The sequence below is a fragment of the Grammomys surdaster genome, unplaced genomic scaffold (genome assembly GCF_004785775.1).
Source record: "Grammomys surdaster isolate TR1022 unplaced genomic scaffold, NIH_TR_1.0 126595, whole genome shotgun sequence".
Classification (NCBI taxonomy): Eukaryota; Metazoa; Chordata; class Mammalia; order Rodentia; family Muridae; genus Grammomys; species Grammomys surdaster.
This window is the reverse complement of record NW_021621384.1, coordinates 13,984-36,290: the sequence shown is the minus strand read 5'-3', so window position 1 is coordinate 36,290 and position 22,307 is coordinate 13,984. Positions and strand designations below refer to the sequence as shown.

The 22,307-nt window shown below is 43.4% G+C and overlaps 1 protein-coding gene across 1 annotated transcript; it reads left to right on the top strand.

The window, feature by feature from the left end:
• Positions 1-151: 151 nt before the first annotated feature.
• LOC114615110 (baculoviral IAP repeat-containing protein 1a-like) lies at positions 152-19,607 on the top strand (the record flags this gene model as incomplete). The annotated part of the gene is made up of 8 exons (XM_028760755.1): positions 152-244; positions 1,059-1,116; positions 2,830-4,944; positions 7,393-7,560; positions 10,349-10,501; positions 10,820-10,906; positions 13,850-14,014; positions 17,777-19,607. Coding segments are annotated over 8 exons (3,204 nt in total), but the record flags the coding sequence as incomplete, so codon positions are not given.
• Between the last annotated feature and the right edge of the window lie 2,700 nt (positions 19,608-22,307).

The window sequence follows — 22,307 nt, the reverse complement described above, 5'->3', positions numbered from 1 at the left end:
TCTCTCTCTCTCTCTCTCTCTCTCTCTCTCTCTCTCTCTCTCTCTCTGTCTTTCTCTGTCTCTCTGTGAATATATGTGTACATAGTGTACATATATGTGTATTAAAATCCCAGCGTATTTACTTGAATAGAGCTTTTAATGACTTTTTCATTCTCTGTTTAGCTGTGTATTTCTTCAAACCCTGAAATCCTCTGCACAAGTGAGTTCAGCCCTTCAGAGTCACTGTGCACTTTCAGAAGCCACGGTAATGAACACTGCCCTCTTCTGACTTAGCAGCACATGATCATGTAGTTGAACACTACTGTGAACAACAATTTTTGATTGTAAATGTATCATAATTAAATAAATTCTACCAGTATTTAGTAAGCAACTACTATATGATAGTATAGAGGGGTCTTCACAGTGAATACTGACCCCTTCTCCTGTAGAAGTCTACCATCAGATTGTTTTAGGCTTACACTTGACTAACATGTAGACTAAATATATCCCATCTGTCATCTTCTCCAGAGGTCAGTTCTCTTAACTTCCTACTTGAACTTTTGTACTGTAAAGGCTTGCATTATTTAACTAGGTTGGGTTTTTGCTTGCTACAGATTCTCAGTTTGTAGCCAAGGCTGACCTTGAATCACTGTGTAGCTAGGGCTGACCTGTAATTTGTGATCTTCTGCCTTAGCCTTGAAAATGTTTGCTTCCACAGTTGTGTGCAACTGCCCAGCTGATAATGGCTTCTTTAGTGAATCCAAGGCTGCTTGCATGCTAGGCAAGCACTCTAGGCCCATGGATATGCTTTGTGAGCAAAACCAAATACCAACTTGTAAAGTCAGAAAGCACATTTTTCTAGGATATTAGCTAACTATCTAGTCAATGACCTTTATATTTATATGTGCTTTATATTCGTGAATTAAAAAATGACCTTGTAAGGGCTGGAGATATTGCTCAGTTGATGGAATGCCTGTCATAAAGATGCAGCTATGTTTAGAAGACATTGGGTCCTTCATGATGATATAATGCTCCAGTATCATGTGAAATTGATGTAATAAAGGATTTATTTTTTAAAGGAAACCACTAGTGAAAGCAACCATGAGGATCCAGTAGCAGTTCACTCTAAGGTGGTTGGTAAGTACTAGATAGCAGCATGTGATTATGGGAATTTGTATATAGAATTTGAAAGGAAAGTGTATTTATAATTGTCCAGGAGCTTCTAGAGAGAAGAGCACTGAGATGAAGGGAACTATGCATGAGAGAGTGAACATCCCTATATCTTCCTGTGAGTGAATGCAGGACTAATAACAGAGTCCTTGTGTCAGATTCAGGGCAGTCAGCATTAAAAGCATAGCACAGCAAGCTGGTCTCCTGAGGGCTTAGATTGGAAACCAGGGTGACAGATTATTCTTTTTTTTTTTTCGAGACAGGGTTTCTCTGTGTAGCCCTGGCTGTCCTGGAACTCACTCGGTAGACCAGGCTGGCCTCGAACTCAGAAATCCACCTGCCTCTGCCTCCCAAGTGCTGGGATAAAAGGCGTGTGCCACCACTGCCTGGCCAGATTATTCTTAAGAATACTGCCATGGGTAATTTTTCTATTTTGGTCAAGCTTCAACAATGGCATATATAGCTTGATCATGCTAGCTCTTTTTTGTCTTCGGAATACTTTTATTCCTGCTCATCGTGTTAAAGCTTGTCTTTAACAACATCAACATGTTGGCATCCAAAGTACATGACATGAATCTGAAAATGGACCCCTAGACAGAGTTATTAAATTAACAGGCTGGCAAGCCAAGGACAGGTAAGATTCTGTGCAGATCTTTATCAACCTAAAACAGAAGTGCATTGCTTTTGATAATGCATATTCCACAATGGGTAAGGAAGGCATTCTTGCCAGAATGACCTAAGACAGGCTCAGTCTTTTTAATAAAATAAAAAATGGGGAGAGACAGAGGGCCTTTGGGGCTGCTTGGCAAGAATCTGACATGGACCAAGGACAAGAAAATGGGTTGCTTGGCAGGATATGACATTAGCCAAGGACAAGGAAGTAAGCTTCAGGCAGGAATCTGATATTAGACTAGAACAAAGAGTTAATTTCAGGCAGGAATCTAAATCTTAGGCTAGAACAAGGAAGTAGGCTTTAGACATGAAAATGACTTTGGGCTAGGACAGGGAAGTTGGCTCAGATACTTTGGTCATCCTGAGAAGGCCTTAAAAACAGTGATCACAGGAGTGTTCATGGAATTTTGTTTATTGCCTTGCTTGTTCTTTGACTATTTGTGTTTATTGTCTTGTTTGTTCCTTGACTATTTGCATCTATTGTATGGCTAGACCCTCAACCTAGAACTGACCTTAATACATGCATGTAATTCAAATGGTATAAAAGCAAAAAGGAGGAGGGGGATGGGATAGGGAGTTCTAGGGAGGGGAAATGGAGAAATGGAGAAAGGGAATGACATCTGAAATGTAAATAAATAAAATATCCAATTAAAAATAAAAAAGAAGCCGGGCAGTAGTAGCACACACCTTTAATCCCAGCACTTGGGAGGCAGAGGCAGGCGGATTTCTGAGTTTGAGGCCATCCTGGTCTACAGAGTGAGTTCCAGGACAGCTAGGACTACATAGAGAAACCCTGTCTCAACTCCCCCCCCCCCCAAAAAAGGAATACTGCCTAATCCCCCAGGTCAAGGATGAGGCTTGGATATCATTCTAATGCTATGTAAAGGTCTGGGAGGAACTCAGGGTGTATGGAGGTTTCATGTGAAGGGGAGGAGAGTCCTAATCTACCCTTACCAGACAAACAAAGCCATCAGAGTGAACTGAAGTGTACCTCCCTTCTCTCTACAGACTTGGGTCAGAGTGAAGCTCAGTGGTTTCAAGAGGCCAGGAGTCTGAGTGAGCAGCTGAGAGACACCTACACCAAAGCCACTTTCCGCCACTTGAACCTGCCAGAGGTGTGTTCCAGCCTCAGCACTGACCACTTGCTCGGCTGCGATGTGTCCATCATTTCAAAGCACATCAGCCGGCCAGTGCAAGGGGCCCTGACCATCCCTGAGGTCTTCACCAATCTCAGCTCTGTCATGTGTGTGGAAGGGGAAACTGGCAGTGGAAAGACAACCTTCCTGAAGAGAATAGCTTTTCTCTGGGCATCAGGATGCTGTCCCCTGTTGAACAGGTTCCAGCTGGTCTTCTACCTCTCCCTTAGTTCCATCAGACCAGAACAGGGACTGGCCAACATCATCTGTGGCCAACTCCTAGAGGCAGGAGGAAGCATTAGTGAAGTGTGTCTGAGCAGCAGCATCCAGCAGTTACAACACCAGGTGCTGTTCCTGTTGGATGACTTCAGTGGGCTGGCCTCACTCCCCCAAGCCCTGGACACACTGATTACAAAGAACTACTTGTCACAGACCTGCTTATTGATTGCTGTGCATACAAACAGGGTCAGGGACATCCGTCCATACCTAGATACAAGTCTAGAGATTAAAGAGTTTCCCTTATATAACACTGTCTATATATTAAAGAAGTTCTTCTCACATAATATAACACCTCTGCAAGAGTTTATCATTTATTTTGGAATGAATGAAGATTTACAGGGAATCCACAAGACTCCCCTCTTTGTGGCAGCAGTCTGCACTGAATGGCTTCAAAATCCACCTGCCCAAGATGACTTTCAGGATGTGACTCTTTTCAAGTCCTACATGCGATACCTGTCCTTAAAGAACAAAGCGACAGCTGAGACTCTCCAGGCCACTGTGTCCTCATGTGGGCAGCTGGCCTTGACAGGGCTTTTCTCTTCGTGCTTTGAGTTCAGTAGTGATGACCTGGCAGAGGCAGGAGTTGATGAAGACCAGGAGCTCACCACCTGCTTGATGAGCAAATTCACTGCCCAGAGACTGAGACCCGTCTACCGGTTTTTAAGTCCTCTGTTCCAAGAGTTTCTTGCTGCCATGAGGCTGACTGAACTTCTGGGTTCAGATAGGCAGGAAGACCAAAACCTGGGACTTTATCATTTGAGACAAATTAACTCACCCTTGAAGGCTATGACCACCTACAGCAATTTTTTGAAGTATATCTCCAGACATCCTTCATCAAAGGCAGGGCCACCAGTTATATCTCATTTGCTTCATTTGCTGGATAAGAAAGACTTACTGGATACCATGTCTGAAATTGAGGAATATGTAAATAACCCTCCAGAAACTTCCCGGATAACACAGGCAATTAAGGAACTGTGGCAGGTATCTCCTGAATCTTTCTCTTCATTAGTTTCAGAAAAATTATTGAGCATTGCTCTATATTATGGTTATAAAAGCAACACAGTTGCTGCATGCTCTCCATTGATTTTGCAGTTCCTTCGAGGGAGAACACTGGCTTTGGAAGTCCTGAATTTACAGTACTTTTTAGACCACCCAGAATGCCTGTTACTGTTGAGAAGTTTAAAGGTGTCCATAAGTGGAAATAAAATTCCAACTGTTTTAGATTACTCAGTCATGGAAAAATGTTTTGAAACATTACAGCCACCAACTATAGATCAGGACTATGCATCTACCTTTCAACAATTGAAGGAATCTGGGAAAAATTTAGCTGAAAATGAAGACATAATAAAGAACTATAAGGATATGAAACACCAGACCCCACTAAATATTAGTACTGGCTATTGGAAACTGTCCCCCAAGCCGTACAAGATCCCTAGACTGGAAGTTGGAGTGGCCAACATGGGTCCAGCAGACCAAGCTCTGCTTCAGGTCCTAATGGAAGTCTTCTCAGCTTCAGAGAGTATTGAGCTCCGTTTATTCAACAGCAGTGGCTTTCTTGAAAGCATCCGCCCAGCTCTGGAGCTGAATAAGACCTCTGTCGCCAAGTGCTCCATGTCCAGGATGGAGCTCAGCAGAGCAGAACAGGAGCTGCTTCTCAGCCTGCCTGCCCTGCAGTCTCTTGAGGTCTCAGGGACAAACCAGTTACCAGGTATTTCCAAGTGTGTTCACATAACCATTCTGCTTCACACTGTGTTTTCTCATTCTTAGCTTAGATTAATGAAACTTCCTGATAGGAGGGATCTAAATACTTTTATTGTTTAGAAAGTGGTTAGGGAAGCAGAAGACCCTGAATCATAGAATCAGCTTTCTAATAACTCAGACAGCACTAGGAAGACATTTCCACCAGTAGTTCGTCTTTCAGTGTCTTTATAAGGGTGTTTGAATTGCTTGTTATTGGTAAATGGTGTACTTTGGGTATGATGATGCTGAAGAATAGTGTATTTCAGTTCTTCAGAGAAGATACTTAATATAGGCAAATAGTTTTTTTTTGTCATCTAAGCTATCTTTGGTAGTTTCTAGGATAGACTTCATGTTTATAATGATTTGTTTTAAAAAGTATTTATTTTACTGTGTGTGTATGTGTGTGTGTGTGTGCGTGTGCATGCATGTGTGTGTGTGTGTGTGTAGTTGCCCTCAGAGGTGTGAGAACAGTGTCATAGTTTTGGAGCTGTGCCTATAGGTTGTTGTGAGGTACCTAGTGTGGGTGCTGGGATCCTAATTGGGTTCTCTGCCAAACACCAGGATCCCTTAGTTGTGGAGCTGTGTTTTCGGCTCCCAGACTTTACTGTCTTTTATTCAGTTTATGTCTAAAATCTTATACCAGTGCAAATATTTGATTTCAAGTTTTGTATTTGTTAGTAGCAGAGCTTTGGTATTTCAGCCTGCTATATGTTCAATCATGCTTTGTTCTGTTTGTATCATTCTGTCCCTTTTAATAATAATTTATGTGTTAAGAATATAATTATATTATTTCCCCCTTTCCTTTTTTTCCATCCAAGCCTTTCCACATACCTCTCCTTGCTCTCTTTCAAACTCGTGGCATCTTTAAAAAATTAATTGTTGATATATGTATGTATATTCCTAATATTCATGCATATATACATACACATATATGTGTGTATATATATATATATGCTAAATATGTGTATATATTCCTAACTACTTAAGTGCCTGTTCAGTCTGTATATTGCTACTTGTATGTATGATTTCAAGGCTCACCCACAATTAGATAACCAATTGGTATACTCTTCCTTGAGGAGGACTGTTTCTTTGTTTATCAGTGTCTCCTAGTTTCCTTTGTGTCCCCCACCCAACCCCACTTCTTTGTCTCTTTCATCTAGATCCTCTACTTTATTTTAAATCCTTGTGTTCTGTCTCCTCCTCCTCCTCCTCCTTTTCCTCCTCCTTCTGCTCCTCCTCTTCTTCCTCCTTCTCCTCTTCTTCCTCTTCCTGCTCCTTCTTCTCTTCCTCTTCCTTCTTCTTTTTCTTTTCTTTTTGTTTTTTTTTTCAAGGCAGGGTTTCTCTGTGTAGCCCTGGCTGTCCTGGAACTCACTCTGTAGACCAGGTTGGCCTTGAACTCAGAAATCTGCCTGCCTCTGCCTCCCAAGTACTGAGATTAAAGGTGTGTGCCGCCACTGCCCGGCTGTGTTCTGTCTAATGCTTGAGTTGTTTTACTTGTAGGTCTCTCCTTTGAGTTTTCTAGTAGACCTGTTGAGTTTTCATTCTCATACACATTGCACTTGAGTCCTCCTCAGTGTTTCTATCTTTTTATTGAATTTATTTTCAAAATCTGGATTTTCTTCTTCAGTCCATCAGCCTTACACTTGTGAGGGTTGGATTAGGCCTAGAGGTTGGTTATGGCTCAGATGGACACAGGAGGCTGTGCTGGTGTGCAAGGTGTACATCCTGGTATAAGCTTATAATTGGGGGTATATGGAGATTGTTTCAGTAGGTATGAGGTGGAAAGCATTAGGCAAACTCACCCAGCTAGACCCTGGAGAAGGATGTGTAGAACCTAGCTAGATACAGCTGTTGGATGTGCTGTGGGAGTGTCCTGAAAGTTACGGGCAGGTTGGAGGCTCTGTGGGTCATGGCAGAAACCTAGAGTTTGGTAGTGACACAGGCAGAGGAGGCTAGACAGGCCCAGGAATTGGATATGGGACCAAGGTTAGATCTAGGGGACTGTAGATATGTTGAGTAGGTGGGAGGATGGCAGACTTATCTGGATAGACCTTGGAAGGGGATGTGCAGGTTTGCAAGAGAGGTTCTGAGTTATATTTTTATATAAGTCTAATGTAGGAGTTGAAATATAACCTTTTGCATGTGCAGAAACAGTTGTTTTCTGTTGCCATGCTGTTGGTTGTGAAGATGTCTTATTTACTTTTGTGAGTCTAGAGACCAGCATAGTCCTTCCTCTACAGCTTCTGATCTGCAGATGCTGCAGTTGGCAGTATCTTCATGGATGTGCTTCCTAAACAGATGTTAGGATATCTGAGATGTTTTATCTTGGTAGTATGACTATGGCTAAAGAACACAGCACCTTGAGAACTTGCACTTGGGGGCTCTTGGGTGATGGTAACTGTGTGCTGCTTTCCAGATCATCTCCTTCCTAACTTGGACAAGTTCCTGGGCCTGAAAGAACTGTGTGTGAGACTAGATGGCAAACAGGATGTGCTCTCAGTGCTTCCTGGAGAGTTCCCAAACCTCCATCACATGGAGAAATTATCCATCCAAACCTCCACGGAGTCTGACCTCTCCAAACTAGGTAAGGATGGTGCTTGGATCTCCAGTTCATGTCTTAGTTGGAAAAGCTAGTTGGACAGTTGGTTAGTAATTGTTAGAACCATTAGTTAAACTTCCCTGGACCTGACAGCATGAGCTGTGTCCATGGGAAGGGATGGGATCAGTGCTCTTCATCTTTAAGAGGGCAGAGATTTATTTCTAACCTGAGTCTTTAACGTGCCAGGAATTGTTCTGAGCACATCACAGATACTAGCTCTCTCCTCATACCCACTGAGAGAAGGCGTAAGGATTATTGCTGATTGTCAACTGGGGGAACTGAGGTCATCGACTGCTCAGGTCTATCCAGCTACAAAAATGTTGAACCAGAAGATCTGACTGCACAGCCTGAGCTGTCTACTCCTAACCCTTCCTCTTCATAGCAGTGTGAGGACTTCTCTTTTTGTTCTACTGTTTCAATCCCATGTGCAGATCTGCCTGCTCAGGGAGAAGGAATCTGCCTGGGAGCAGTGGAAGTATGGCAGCTCTGAAGGGAAAAGCTTCCCCTACAAAAGTTCTGCTCCAGCAGCCTGGAAATTTTCCCAATGCAAGTGTTGCAGCTGTGCTCCTTTGGAAGAGGTTTCCCCAGAGAAAGTGCTGCTCAGGCCAGAGTGTTACAGCTCTGCTCTGAAAGGCATCCTGGCAATCTGGAGCCAAGAAATACCACAAAGTCACAGTGCACAACAAACCTCTCACAAGAGAGGGTAAAAATTGAGAGGGAAAACCCCATGAGAGTGGCTGGCTTTACTCAGATGAGAAGCATTGGAGAACTGGGCAGAACAGAGTAAATATAGCATTTTCTGGTGGTAGGGGAGACTGAACTTTTCAAGGAGGCCTGGGATTGGAGGGATTGTGTGGCCTGATCACTACTGGGCCAAGCTCAGGTATTGGTGCATTTCTTTTCTTTTAGGCGTGGCCTGGCCACTTTTCTGCCTTGAGGGTTTACAAAGTTTACAAAACTAGTCCATGGCTTTTGAGTTGGTGTGAATAGCCATGGCTTTTGAGTTGGTGTGAATAGCCATGGCTTTTGAGTTGGTGTGAATAGCCATGGCTTTTGAGTTGGTGTGAATAGCCATGGCTTTTGAGTTGGTGTGAATAGCCAAGAAAGAAGTGTAGACCTTTCTATCCTTTTTTTCTCCATCCCAGCCTCAGGTTGACAGACAGCTGTACAGCTATCTCCAAAGAACATGTCATTTAGAAAAATGACTAAAGCACCATCAGTTCCTTAATTTTAAAAACACCGAACACCGGAGAAATGTAAACCTGGAACAGTATGTCAGATTTGCATGCCAAAAAGTTACAAGAGAGGGGCATGGTGGCTCATGCCTATAATCCCCAAATTTGGAGGCTTAGGCAGGAGGACTGTCACAACATCAAAGCCAGCCTGGCTCTGAAAATATAATTCTTTCCAGGGTAGTCTGAGATACAATATGAGACTCTGTCTGAAAAGAAACAAAGGCAAGCAAACAAAAACATTTTATAGATAGGTAAGATGGATCAGCAGGTAAAGGTACTTGCCAAGCCTGATAGTTCCAATGCCACAGATCCATATGATGGAAGGAAATAGCAAGTTCTCCCAATTTTTCCCTGACTTCCACATATGTGCTGCAGGACATGGATGACGCCCCTGCCACCACCACATGCACATATGCAAAATAACATTTTTAAGTTGTGCTTCAGAATTGTCCTTCCTTTTATGTTACTCTGCCCAGAATTCTTAATGTGTCAGTCTAGTTGAAAAGTCCTTTATATTCTATTTTTTCTCCACTCAGAAACTAGGCCATAAAAGTAAGGTACTTTGCTTCTGCAGTTGGTCTACTTGTCTGGGTTGCTCTGGGACAAGAAGCTGAAGTATCCTGTTCAGCATCTCATAGTAAAACAGCAGGAGGCTAGGTAAAGCAGCCTTTGTTTTATCTCAGCTGGGAATTGAGCAGCTCAAAGACTCAGAAAGAAAAGGGCGAGGGAGGCCTATTTCTTCTCTCAGTACGAGTAAGACTTCCAGAGTGCATGATCACATGGTATAAAAGTTCACTGGGAGTTTGCACATAAATTCAGGCCATAAATTGAATAAGAGTTTTATAACAGAGAATGTCTACATGCGTATCCACTAGGAGTAATTATCTGGCTAAACATTCATCGTTTGTTACTAGCTTATAGGTTCATGGAAAGCTAAAACCCATAACCAAGCTGTTCTTGAAGTTTGATATAGATAAACCAAGTCAATATTTTTTCTCTATATCTTCCTATGCCCTTCAGTTAATGGTTTTTATAACCCCTTGTAATATGCTCTAGGTTTTAGAAGTCTGTTGTTATCTCAGAAGCAATTAAGCAGTTCTGTTCTAAAGGGGCTGATTTGCCTTTGTCTGTATTGACATTCTTAAAACATGCTAGTTGTTTCTGCAGAATAAATGCTCTTTGATTTTGCATACTATCTGAGTCTGGGGTTTTCATTCAGTGATTTTAGGACACTTACACAGTGTGTGCAGAGACATTACAGTGCTGACACTGAAGGTGAAATACAGGAACAGAAATCTGATTTAGAGAGAGGCAGGAATTTGTCCCTGGTTGTCTGCTTGTCTGCTCACCAGTCAGTTGCAGAAGCCTGGCACAAGCCCAATGTAGTCTGACTTTTTTTTTTTTTTTTTTAGTCTGACATTTAGATACCAAATCACTGGCTGTTTTATCAGTATGGCTGCAGCTGATGGATTGAGGGTTCAACTTTGACAGGGATTTGTGACCTTCTCTAATTTCTGAACATCCTTCATCTTTTCCAGTTAAATTGATTCAGAACTCTCCAAACCTCCTTGTTTTCCATCTAAAATGTGATTTCCTTTTGAATTGTGAGTATCTCATGGCTGTGCTTGTTTTCTGCAAGAAACTCAGAGAGATTGAGTTTTCTGGACGATGCTTTGAAGCCATGCCCTTTGGTAAGAACTGTACAGCTTTGACTGTAAATGCTCTTATGCATAGAGTCATTAAATACTTGAGAATTAAATGCCACTGATGTTATGGGAACTGTGTGGACACCTGATACTTAGCAAGGTTCTCAAAGAATGAATGAACTACAGTTAATAAACTACAGTTTACACATAAATTACAGTTTAAATGTTTCACTTGCAGAGTTGTATCCTCTACTTAGTCATAGTGATTCTGTCTGAATATTATATCATATTTTGCCATTTTTGAAATTCACTGTGTCATAGGAATGTATCTCAACTAACTCAATGCTATTATTTCTTTTTTAGTCAACATTTTGACAAATTTTGTTTCTCTGAAGATATTGAATCTTACAGACCAACAATTCCCAGATAAGGAAACATCAGAAAAGTTTGGTAAGTGTATAAAACAATGTTTCTTAATTTAATGTTTTTTCTTCCTCCTCCTCCTCCAGCCTCCTCCTGTGAACCTACAACAAAGCAGGCTGTGTACAGTTATCCTTTGACATCTATCACAGTTGGTTCAAGGGCCTGCTGCTGCTGTAACTACTAGAAGATCTTTTATGATATAAAATGGTACAGTAAAGTTTGCCCCTGACTCCACACATCCTCCATACACTTTAACCCATCTTCCCATTGCCTATAATGCCTAATTTAATGTAAATGCTATGTAAACAGGTGCTATACTATGTTTTTCTGAGAATAACAAAGAGGAGGAAGTATCAGGACATGTTTGGTACAGACACAATGTTTAAAAATGGAGCCCATGGTTGATGGAATGTGCCCTTCAGAGGGTCATGCACCAGCCATACTGGTCCTTTGGAGGACACCATAGTGATACTTAGTCTCACATCCCCGAAACCTCCCTCCCTAATTAATGTCATTACTGCTGTTCCTACACATCCTCATGTTTAATCTTACTAAGTACAATATTCTCAGACTCACTGACTTCTTAGAGTAGAATTTGGTCATGATGACACTGTGTAACTTTAGTGTTCCACATCCAATCCAAAATGATACACACTTTTTGTTTCACAGGCTTCTGGAATACATATACATGTATGTACATAGACACTTATACATATTTGTGTATATATATATATATGAATTTTTGTGTGTGTTTTGGTTTTTCGAGACAGGGTTTCTCTGTGTAGCCCTGGCTGTCCTGGAACTCACTCTGTAGACCAGACTAGCCTCGAACTCTCAAACTCAGAAATCCACCTGCCTCTGCCTCCCAAGTGCTGGGATTAAAGGTGTGTGCCCCCCCCCACACACACACCTCCCCGGCTAGAACTTCTATTTAAGGTTAAAAAACATAATTCAGTTGATCAAATTAATAAGTATAAAATGTTTAAATATTTTTGACTCAAGAAATGATTATGAAGCCCACTGTGATACTTCACACCTTTAATCCCAGCTCTCCGTAGGAAGAGGTAATAGCATCTCTGAGTTTCAGGCCAGTCTAGTGTACAGATTAAGTTCCAGGAAACCTTGGGTTAACTAGGAAACCCTGTCTCCAAAGACCTAATCACATGGAAATAAAAAGGAGAGAAAGAAAGAAGAAAAGAAAGAAGGGAAGAAACGATTGGAAAAATAATGAGTTTCCTGGGAAGCACTATCAAGTTAAAAACAGTGAGGAGACAACAGCGGTATAGGGTGCAGAGTGGCATCTCCACAGTTCTTCTCAGAGTGCACGGTGCATAAGGAGATCTGGACTTTCTCCTTGTTTCTTTCTCTTGTCTTTATACTACGACTTGTATGTGTGTGTGTGTGTGTGTGTGTGTGTGTGTGTGTGTGTGTGTGTGTGTTTTGTTTTGTTTGTGGGGAAAGTGGATAGATAAGTCAGTGTGCTCAAGCAGCAGGACCTTATTGATGTGGCCTCATAGTGTTTATTTTTGCATCTATTGTGTGTCTTTGTGTGTAGTGGTGCTGTGGCATGTGTGTGGCAGTCAGAGGACAACAGGTGGGAATCAGATCTCTTTTTTCTATTTGGACTTCTGGAATCTAACTCAGGTCCTCAGGCATGGCTGCAGATGCCTTTACCCCTGAGCTGTCTCACCTGCTCTGACCCATAAACACAGAGAGTTCTGAATATGTTTATAGTCCTGCAAATCTCTAGCCACACAGACACACATTCCCTAGCGCAGTCACCTGAGCATCTGGAAAGCATGCTTGTAATAATGAACACAACTGCTCAGATGTTCATGCTTATTAAGTTTGGAAACAGTTTTCTATACGTACAACTGGTGTGATTTCTTTGAGTGAGAAGTAGCTTTTTCATGAAAGATGACCTAAAGGCTGAGATTGACAACACATGCCTATGATCGTGGGAGGATGAGGCTGGAGGATGGACTCCTAGTCATTCTGACTATGGGCTGAGACTATCTCAAAACTGCCAAGACAAACAGGCCAACCAGTTAACTCAATTTAATGACCCCCTTGTGCATACTAATATAACCACTGTCGACTGTTCATACTGAGGTTGATTTTATATCTGATTTGCTGGTTTGAACCAATGTGGCAAGAACAAGATCCAGAGCTGAGTGCTCATGATTGACACAGTAGAGCTGTCAGCACCGGGTTTTCTTTCCTTTCAGATGAGTGAGAAGGCAAAAAACAAGATTCTGTCTCTGTTTCTGTCTCTGTCTCTCTCTGTCTTTCTCTCTCTCTGTCTCTGTCTCTCTGTCTCTCTGTCTCTCTCTCTCTTTCTCTCTCTCTCTCTCTGTGGTGTGATGGTGTCCAGAATGTTATGCAAGCATTGTATCACTGAGACAACTCACAAATCCCAGAATTTTAGTTCTAAATACTATCTTTTCTGGAAATGGGGAAGTCAAAGATAAGTCTAGAACATTGTTTTAATTTTACAAAGTCTTGAAGACACTTTCTGCAAAGCCACCAAACTAGAGACTGTGATCACATGATCTAAAAAGTGTCACGCTAAGGATAGATGGTGGAAAGCTGTCAGAGTAGTGGACCATGCGTTACAAGGAGGGTGGCTCTCCTCAGATTGGATCATTGGGGTGGTAGTTGAGGATGGGATGGCAAGGGATAGGGCTGAAAGCATTGGGCAGTTAGGAGAATGAACTGTCATGGAGGCCTCAGTGTACAAGGCAAAATGGAGATGGAGAGGTGGCTTGGAGTGAAGAGACAGGTTGAGGGAGGATGGAGGAAGCAGCAGCAGAAAGCTGCAGGGAACAGCTGTGTGCTGACTCCTTCTCCTGCCCTTGGAGAGGACAGTGATGAGGAGGGTCTGTGCTAGGTGGGGAATACAGACTGTGTAAGTCATTGGCTTTTGTGATGGAACATCTCCCGAGGATGGTTCTCTTGTGTCTCTCACAGCCCAGGCTCTAGGTTCTCTCAGGAACCTGGAGGAACTGCTCCTTCCCACTGGGGACGGGATTCACCAAGTGGCCAAACTTATTGTCCAGCAGTGCCTGCAGCTTCCAGGTCTCCGAGTTCTCGCCTTTCACTACGTCTTGGATGATGACAGTGTGATTGAAATTGGTGAGTTTCCCTCAGAGAATAGGGCTCCCTTGTGTGGAAGCAGTGGCGTCATTGGAGCTGCCTGCTGCAAGCTTCTAGAGCCTGGAAAGGCTTCCAAAGGCTTCCTCAATTTCATCATCACCTGCTTCCTCTCCTGTTCTTCTGCAGATGTAGATTAATCCTGGTCTCACTGGGAAGGACAACAGTGTCTTTTTAAAAAAAAAAATCAGGTTGTGTGTGTGTGTGTGAAAGAGAGAGAGACACACAGAGAGATAGACAGAGACAGACAGAGAGAGATAGAGAAAGATATGTAGAAGTATCCAATCTTTGGTTTTGTTTTCCCAGGGCTGAGATTGAATTCATGGCCTCACACATACAGTAGAGCAGTGTTCTACCCCTGAACCCAGTACTGAATAGCCCAGTAACTTCTGTGTCTTCACACTTGATGTTTCAGAACCCTGTCCAGATACACTCTTACTCAACTGAATACTGACAAGGGAGGTGTACTGTGGTGAAATGTAGCGCTGCATCCACTTCTGCTCATGTTCCTGCAACCTCTGTTATCCAAGTCAGTGTAGCAGTCAACCAGGTTAGGGCACAGAGCTTCCCCAGTGCCCCAATCCCGAGTTTTGTCCATTCTCCAGCAGTGCCCTGAACACCCTCACAGACGACCACAGCACTGCTCTCTCTCACCAGAGCTGCCTTTGCCACTAGACATTTCATGTGAGGGAATCTTATATGATAGGCCTGATTTGTCTCTTTTCACCCAAGATTGTGTTTGTGCCTTACACGCTGAGTAGAACATGTGACCACAGAGCACTGTGTTTGTGCTTTATGTGCACAGTGATACATATGATCATAGAACATTGTGTTTGTGCCTCATGTGCAGAATAACACGTGACCATAGAGCGTTGTGATTGTGTCTTCTGTGCAGAGAGTACATATGACCATAGAGCACTGGCCTTACTGCTGGGCATCATTCTTTTATTGATCTTTTCTGCTCTCGGGGTCCATTCCCCCCGAAGAAGTTACTGGGCTGTGGTGCAGGGGTAGAACACTGCTCTACTGTATGTGTGAGGCCCTGAATTCAATCTCAGCCCTGGGAAAACAAAACCAAAGATTGGATACTTCTCTCTCTCTCTCTTTCTCCTTCTATCTCTCTCTATCTCTGTCTATCTCTGTCTGTGTCTCTCTCTGTGTGTGTCTCTCTCTTTCACACACACACACACACACACACACACACACACACACACAATCTGATTTTTTTTTAAAAAAGACACTGTTGGCCTTCCCAGTAAGACCAGGATTAATCTACATGGGCACTTGAGCTGTCTCTAGTAGTCGGTCACTATGACAAGCTTCTGAGAGCATTCTCATAGAATGCATTTGTCTAGGTATCTCTAGGGGTGGAATTTTGAGTAACCTCACACAGATTGATTAAAACCCCTATTTTTGTTTAGACGTGGCTCGTGCCTATAATTCAACACTTGGGAGGTTCCAAAATTCCTTGGCTAGATAGCAAGTTCAAGGCCAGACTGGGTTACAGGAGACTTGGAGCACAAACCATGAGACAGAAGAACAAACCTCTCCATGTTGTGGTGCCAGCTTTCAGCCTCATCAGGGGTTGCTTCCCATATTTTCTCTAGGAGATATTGTCAATCCCTTATAGTTGAGACACTCTGGTGAGTCTCATGGGTAAGACAACCTGAAGCTTTAGTGAGAAGTTGAGGAATATCTTCCAGATTGACCAGCATCTCAAATACAAAGACAGAAGAGGGGAAAAGGAAGTGCTCACACCTTTCTGAGATGGGCCTCAGAAAGCCACACAGGGCCATCTAACCTCATGGAGGCTTGGCTCATGGACACCACACTAGAAGTCAGGAATTCTGAGAAGAAAACCACATTATCTTTGGCTTAACTCATCTTCCTAAGGACGGTCTTTTGGCCAGGTCTCTGACCTGCCCCACATGGTTAACCCTCAAAGGAGGAGCTCAGGGCATGTCTCCACCTGAGATAGACTCCATTCTTTACACTATAATCAACCCCAGACGGGATGTTTACATTTCCAGCTGTGGGATTGGAGGTGTACTCAGCAGTACTCATTTCTGGTAGATGAGTGTTCTTTACCTGTGGTGGCACTTCCTGCCTATGTTCACTTCTTGTGTATTAATATAGGTGCCCAGTATCTCTTTCATGTCCTTTTTCTGTGTTTTACTTTTAGTCTTCCTATACCCACCATTTAAGGTCTGTCTCCTGTGCACTTAGATTGTTAGGTTTTAAAAATCCAACCTAGGCTGGAAATGATAGTGAATAAGTTCACTCTCAGTGCTGGAGAAACAGAGGAAGGCAGATCTCTGTGAGTTCCAGAGCAGCCTGATCTATACAGCCAGTTCCAGGCTGTCCAGGGCAGCACAGTGAGACCCTCTCTCAAAGCAAGACAAAAGAAGTTAGCTGGTGTCGAGGTGATTATATCTGGATTCCAAGCACTGAGGAGGCTGAGCAAAAAGATCCACGGTTCAAGGTGATCCTCAGCTTCAAATCAAGGTCAAGGTCAGCCTGGGCTGCATGAGACCACTGTCCAAACTAACAATAAGAGAGAGACAGAGGGAAAGAGACACAAAGACAGAGACAGAGACTGAGACAGAGAGAGACAGAGAGAGACAGAGAGAGACAGAGAGACAGAGATGCAGAGAGAGAGACAGAGACACAGAGAGAGACAAAGAGAGAGAGAGAAAGAGAGAGAGAAAGAGAGAGAGAGAGAGAGAGAGAGAGAGAGAGAGAGAGAGAATGATGTGGCAAGAATACAGCTGTCAGAGTACAGTGCTGTTAGTTCTCTTCTACAAGTAGATTTTCTGTGGATCAAACTCAGGTTCTCAGGCTTGTACAGTCGGTGCCCTCACCTGCTGTGTCCCTGCAGTGGTAACTGTCCATCTTTCTATGGACAGCTGACAGCTTGCTCTTGGCCAATGTTTCAATTTTTCAGGTAACTACACTTACACACACCATAGCATCAGGTAACGATGTAATGTGATGTGGAGAATCAAGAGAACCAGGGGACTGCAGGCCATGGGTGGGGAGGGCTGAGCTGTACTCTGGTCCTTCCAGAAGAATATTCATTCAACAAGTGAGAAATACCCCCTATCACAGAAGATCCCAATTTAGGACACAAGAGAAACACTTTCTCAGGGCCTCTGTCTCTACACTCAAGCTACATCATGATTCTGGGTGAGATCTACCCTAACCTTCCCCATAGTAGGGAAAAGTGGTTAGACTGTGAAAAATGAAACAAAAGCTGTACTAGAACTTCACCTCCAAAGTCACTATGAGTCTGGCTCCATTTCCTTCAGAGCCCTGCTCTCAGTAACCTAGGATTCCCTCTGTAGTAGCCAGTGAGAGGACAAGCTTTTAGGACTGTCACCTTCCCTTCTCTGCATAAAGGGAGACACTGTTGACACAATTTCTCAGTCTCCTGTACTGTACCCTGGTTCATTTCTGGGCTCTGCCTTGACCTTTGTCCTCCTGTGAGACAGAAGAGAAGTCCACATTGCCCAGACAGCTGAAGTTCTCTGTGTTTGACTTCTTGGTGTCTGCTTCCCCTTTTCTGTTTGGCTGGGTGGTTTCCTAGCAACCAGGCAGCTCTTTGGTGCTTTCAAAGTTTGATCTCTAAAACATCGTGTAGTGCACGTCCCACTTTCATTGTTGGGGTTTGGGAGTAGTTCCAATAACTTGTGAGCATTATTGTTGTCCTCAAGATTCTGTTTTCATAAGTGTTTTGTTTTCTAGCCAGGGTGGCAGCCAGAGGAGGTTTCCAGAAACTCGAGAACTTAGACCTTTCCATGAATCACAAGATTACCGAGGAAGGATACAGAAATTTCTTTCTAACCCTGAACAACCTGCCAAACTTGAAAGAGATGAACATCTGCAGGCATATCCCAGAATGCATTCAAGTTCAGGCCACCACTGTCAAGGCTCTGGGTCAGTGTGTGTCCCGACTGCCCAACCTCACCAGGCTGCATATGCTCAGTTGGCTCCTGGATGAAGAGGACATGAAAGTGATTAATGATGTGAAGGAAAGACACCCTCAGTCCAAACGCCTGCTTATCTTCTGGAAATGGATAGTCCCGTTCTCTCCTGTTGTCCTGGAGTAAAGGATGCAGCTGAAGGCTACTGACAGTTCTGAATACCTGATTTCCTAAAACACCTTAGTTTAGCTGGGCATGGTGGTATACACCTGTAGTTTAGGCATTTAGATTACTGAGGTACAAGAATCAAGAAGTTCAGACCAGATCCTGTCTCACAGCTAAAGAAATAATTAACCATCCTATTGAAGAATATTTATTAACTGTGCAGACTGCTAATATTTAAAAAGCCTGCATGCCCACCATTGAATTTAGGAGGTATATTGAATAGTACCTTGGCAGTCCTTATATGGTCCTCCTGTCTAAAGACTAGAGCTTCAGTCAAGTTCATATAGACAACCATTCATTGTCAAGGTCAACAGGAAGGGTCTGGGAAAAGAAGATTGATCTATATAGAAGCCACAACAGGGAAGCAGTGTTTGATAGATGCTGGGGTAGTGCAAGAGGATCAGCCAAACAGCTTTAGAATTCATTGAACTCAGTCCCTCAGTTAGCACAATCACATGGGTGTGCCTCAGAGAGGACTACGGGTCCTGAGGACTTTATGCTGTCATAGAGTTTTGCTCTGTTTGCTGCCCTCACACTGCATCCCTCATAATCTATGAGTTGTAAGAAAAATCTAAGGGGGCATCACTGTTGGAAAGAACTTAGCAATGTAGATTGTTAGAAATGACCATCAGTCTTAGGAAGAACTTGGAGAAGTAGATTGCTTGTAAAGTTAGTTAAAATGATTTTGTAAATGGCTGTGATGTTGAAAATCTTAGAAAGCAAATTGAAGTTCAGAAAAGCACACTTTTGAATATTGATCAAGGGATGTGTTCAAGGTCAGGAAACAAGAACAGTGGCAGGTCGCCTAGCAATGGTTGGTATGACTCTGTTGCTGAAGCTGGGCTGATGATCCAGGTGATAATTAATTCCTTGTACCCAATTTTGGCCTCAGCTTTCTGATAAGATTTAATAAACAATTGTTCCTGGGTGAGTGCTGGGTCTCTGGGCTCATGGTCCTCATGCTTGTGCCACACAAATTTCCCCACTGTGTCGTCTTCTTAGAACTTCCTCACAACCCATTTTCTTTATAGCTCATCAAGTGTCTTCAATGTTTTCATCTGTCAGCTTGACATAACCTGGGGTTATCTAATAGAGTCTCAATTAAGGAATTGGCCTGTTTCCATGTCTGTGAGGAATCATCTTGATTGGTAATTGGTATGTGACCTCCTATCCTATAGTTGGTGGCAGCTCCTTTACATAGGTGAGCCTATGCTTCATAAGAAAGCCGTGTCAGCATGTACCAGAAGGGGGGCAAGCCAATAAGTAGCATTTCTCCATGGTCTGTGCTTCAAGTTCTTGCTTCTAGATTCCTTTTGAGTTCCTTCCCTCAGTTATGGACTATGGAAGCTTAAGCTTTACTTCCCTAAGTTTCTTTTGATTATGGTGTTTATCATGACAACAAGAAAGTAAATTAGAACAAAAATTGGTCCTTGGAGTGATGTCTTGCTTGCTATGATGGACCTGACCATGTGGTGTTTTTCAACTTTTGACTATGCTATTGGAGGATTGTGGAGGATTTGGGAGCCTTGAGTCAGAGCAGCCACTAAGTGTTCAGAGCTTAGTGAGCTGTTGTTCTGAACTTGTTAAATAAGGGAGTTGGGAGAAGTACAGACAATATGTCGTGAGTTGTGAAGTTTCAAAGGGAAGTGAAGACTATGTTGTTGTTTGGTAAAACCATGTGAGGAAATTTGGTAAGGTAGAGCAAGTTGAGACCTGGAGACTCGATGAGCACACATCAGATCTAGGCGACTCCCCACTCCATGCCAGACTCCTGGTCTGGAACATGTGCCCTTCCTGTCCTATGATAACATAGGCCCAAAATAGAGTTCTCCATGTTAATGAGGTACCTGGAGGCCTGGAGGGCCTAGCCAATAAGCTTCATTCCCCAGACATTCCTCTCTGCCAAAGGAATTTAATCTCAGGTCCAACCTGAGAAGAGATTATGATAGGGTATGCATCCATTTTCCACCATGAACAGTCAACGAACATTTTAGAACCATGGACTATATCTTCATCAAGATCCATCATGGGGAGCCATGGAGAAGGCATTTGACTATAGAGCTGCAGCTTAGTTCTTTCATAGAAGGCCTCTCTGAGCTTCCGGCCTGTCACCACCAAGCTAAAGACAATCACTGCTTGGACAAGCCAGAGCTCCCTTCCCCCACCATGGTCTGGGCTAGATTCTGTCACCAGCTTGTAAGTCCCCGACTCTTTTCTCAGCTCTTCCAAGACTCCTGGTAGCACCTTAATGTCCAAGAGTCTGATAACCCCACAACCCGGCATTGTCACCAGCTCCCGTGTTCTTCCATGTCAGACTGTGCTTTCCTATTCCTGGAACAGTGAGTGTCATGGTGCTTTCCTATAGCCTGGTACCTGTCCCGGAGGTGGCCTGGGAGAAGTGCAGTCAAACTCCCTGTGTTCTGCCTTCCCAAGAGGCCATGCCCAGCAGGGGAGTGGATAGGGACCTGCACTTTATCAGGACCTTCATGGGATGCGTTGAATTAAGAGTCGGTGTTTTCACTCCTCCATTGTTGGTAGGACTGCAAGATGGTGCAACCACTTTGGAAATCAGTCTGGTGGTTCCTCAGAAAATTGGACATAGCATTACTTGAGGATCCAGCTATACTACTCCTAGGCATATACCCAGAAGATGCTCGAACATATAACAAGGACATATGCTCAACTATGTTCATAGCAGCCTTATTTATAATAGCCAGGAGCTGGAAAGAACCTAGATGTCCTTCAACTGAGGAATGGATTAAAAAAATGTGGTATATTTACACAATGGAGTATTACTCAGCTATTAAAAACAATGAATTCGAGAGGTTCCTAGGTAAATGGATGGAACTAGAAATTCTCATCCTGAGTGAAGTAAGCCCATCACAAAAGAACACACATGGTATTCACTCACTGATTATTGGATATTAGCCCAGAACCTTGAAATGCCCAAGATTCAACTCACAGGCCACATGAAGCTCATGAAGAAGGAAGACCAAGTGGGGGTGATTCGGTCCTTCTTAGAAGGAGCAACAAAATACTCAAGGGAGCAAATATGGAGACAAGGTGAGGGACAGAAACTCAAGGAGGGGCCGTCTGAAGACCATTCCACCTGAGTATCCATCCCATGTGCAGTCACCAAAGGTAGATGCTGATGTGGAAGTCAGGAAGTGCATGCTGATAAGAGCCTGATATGGATGTCTTCTCAGAGGTCTTCAAGAGTCTGACATATTCAGAGGCAGATGCTCACAACTAGCCATTGAACTGATAGTGGGGTTCCCAATGGAGGAGTTAGAGTGAAGACCATTGGAACTGAAAGGGTTTGTGGCCCCATGAGGAGAGCAACAATACCAACCAACCACAGCTCCCAGGGTCTAAACCACCAGCCTGGAAGCACTTAGGGAGGGATCCATGGCTTCAGCTGTATATGTAAGAGCAGAGGGCCCTCCTGGGCATAGGTGGAAGAAGAGATCCTTGACCTCATGAAGGCTGGACGCCCCAGTGGGTGGGAATTTGAGGGTGGGGAGGTGGGAGTTGGGTGTAGGTAGGGGTTACATCCGCAGAGAAGAAGGAGGGGTGAGGGGATGGGGGTTCCTGGGTGGGTGGGGGATGGGGTAAGGGGACAACATACGAAATGTAAATAAAAGATCCAATAAAAAAAAAAAGAGTCTGTGTTTTCTGGTCCATTGTGATTGACAAACAGCCAGCACCACTGAAATGAAACCGTCTATGCTTTACTGGGTCAGTGCTGGTCAGTGGTGGCTGAGAAAGTATCAGTTATTATTGGTCAGAAATCAACATCATTGGTGTAAAAATGTTAAAGGCATTTCCTCCAGCTCAGAACACAGAAGCTGTGGTCAGGAGGGCCAAGGCTGCATACCATGTTAGCTGTAGAAGTTGGCAAATTATAGATAATAGTCTTTCACACAGTGGTGGATTTGAAGGCTCATGCTTTCATAGTGGTCATGGAGAACAGTTGATACCTGGCACCCTGTAGTGGGCCTGGAGTTCCTAAAAGGCCATTGGTATGAGTACATCTTCAAATTCCACGGAGACCCCAGGATTCAAAGGACTATGGATAGAAGCTGAACTTTGACATTGTGACAGGACTGGAGTCCTCAAACAGAGAC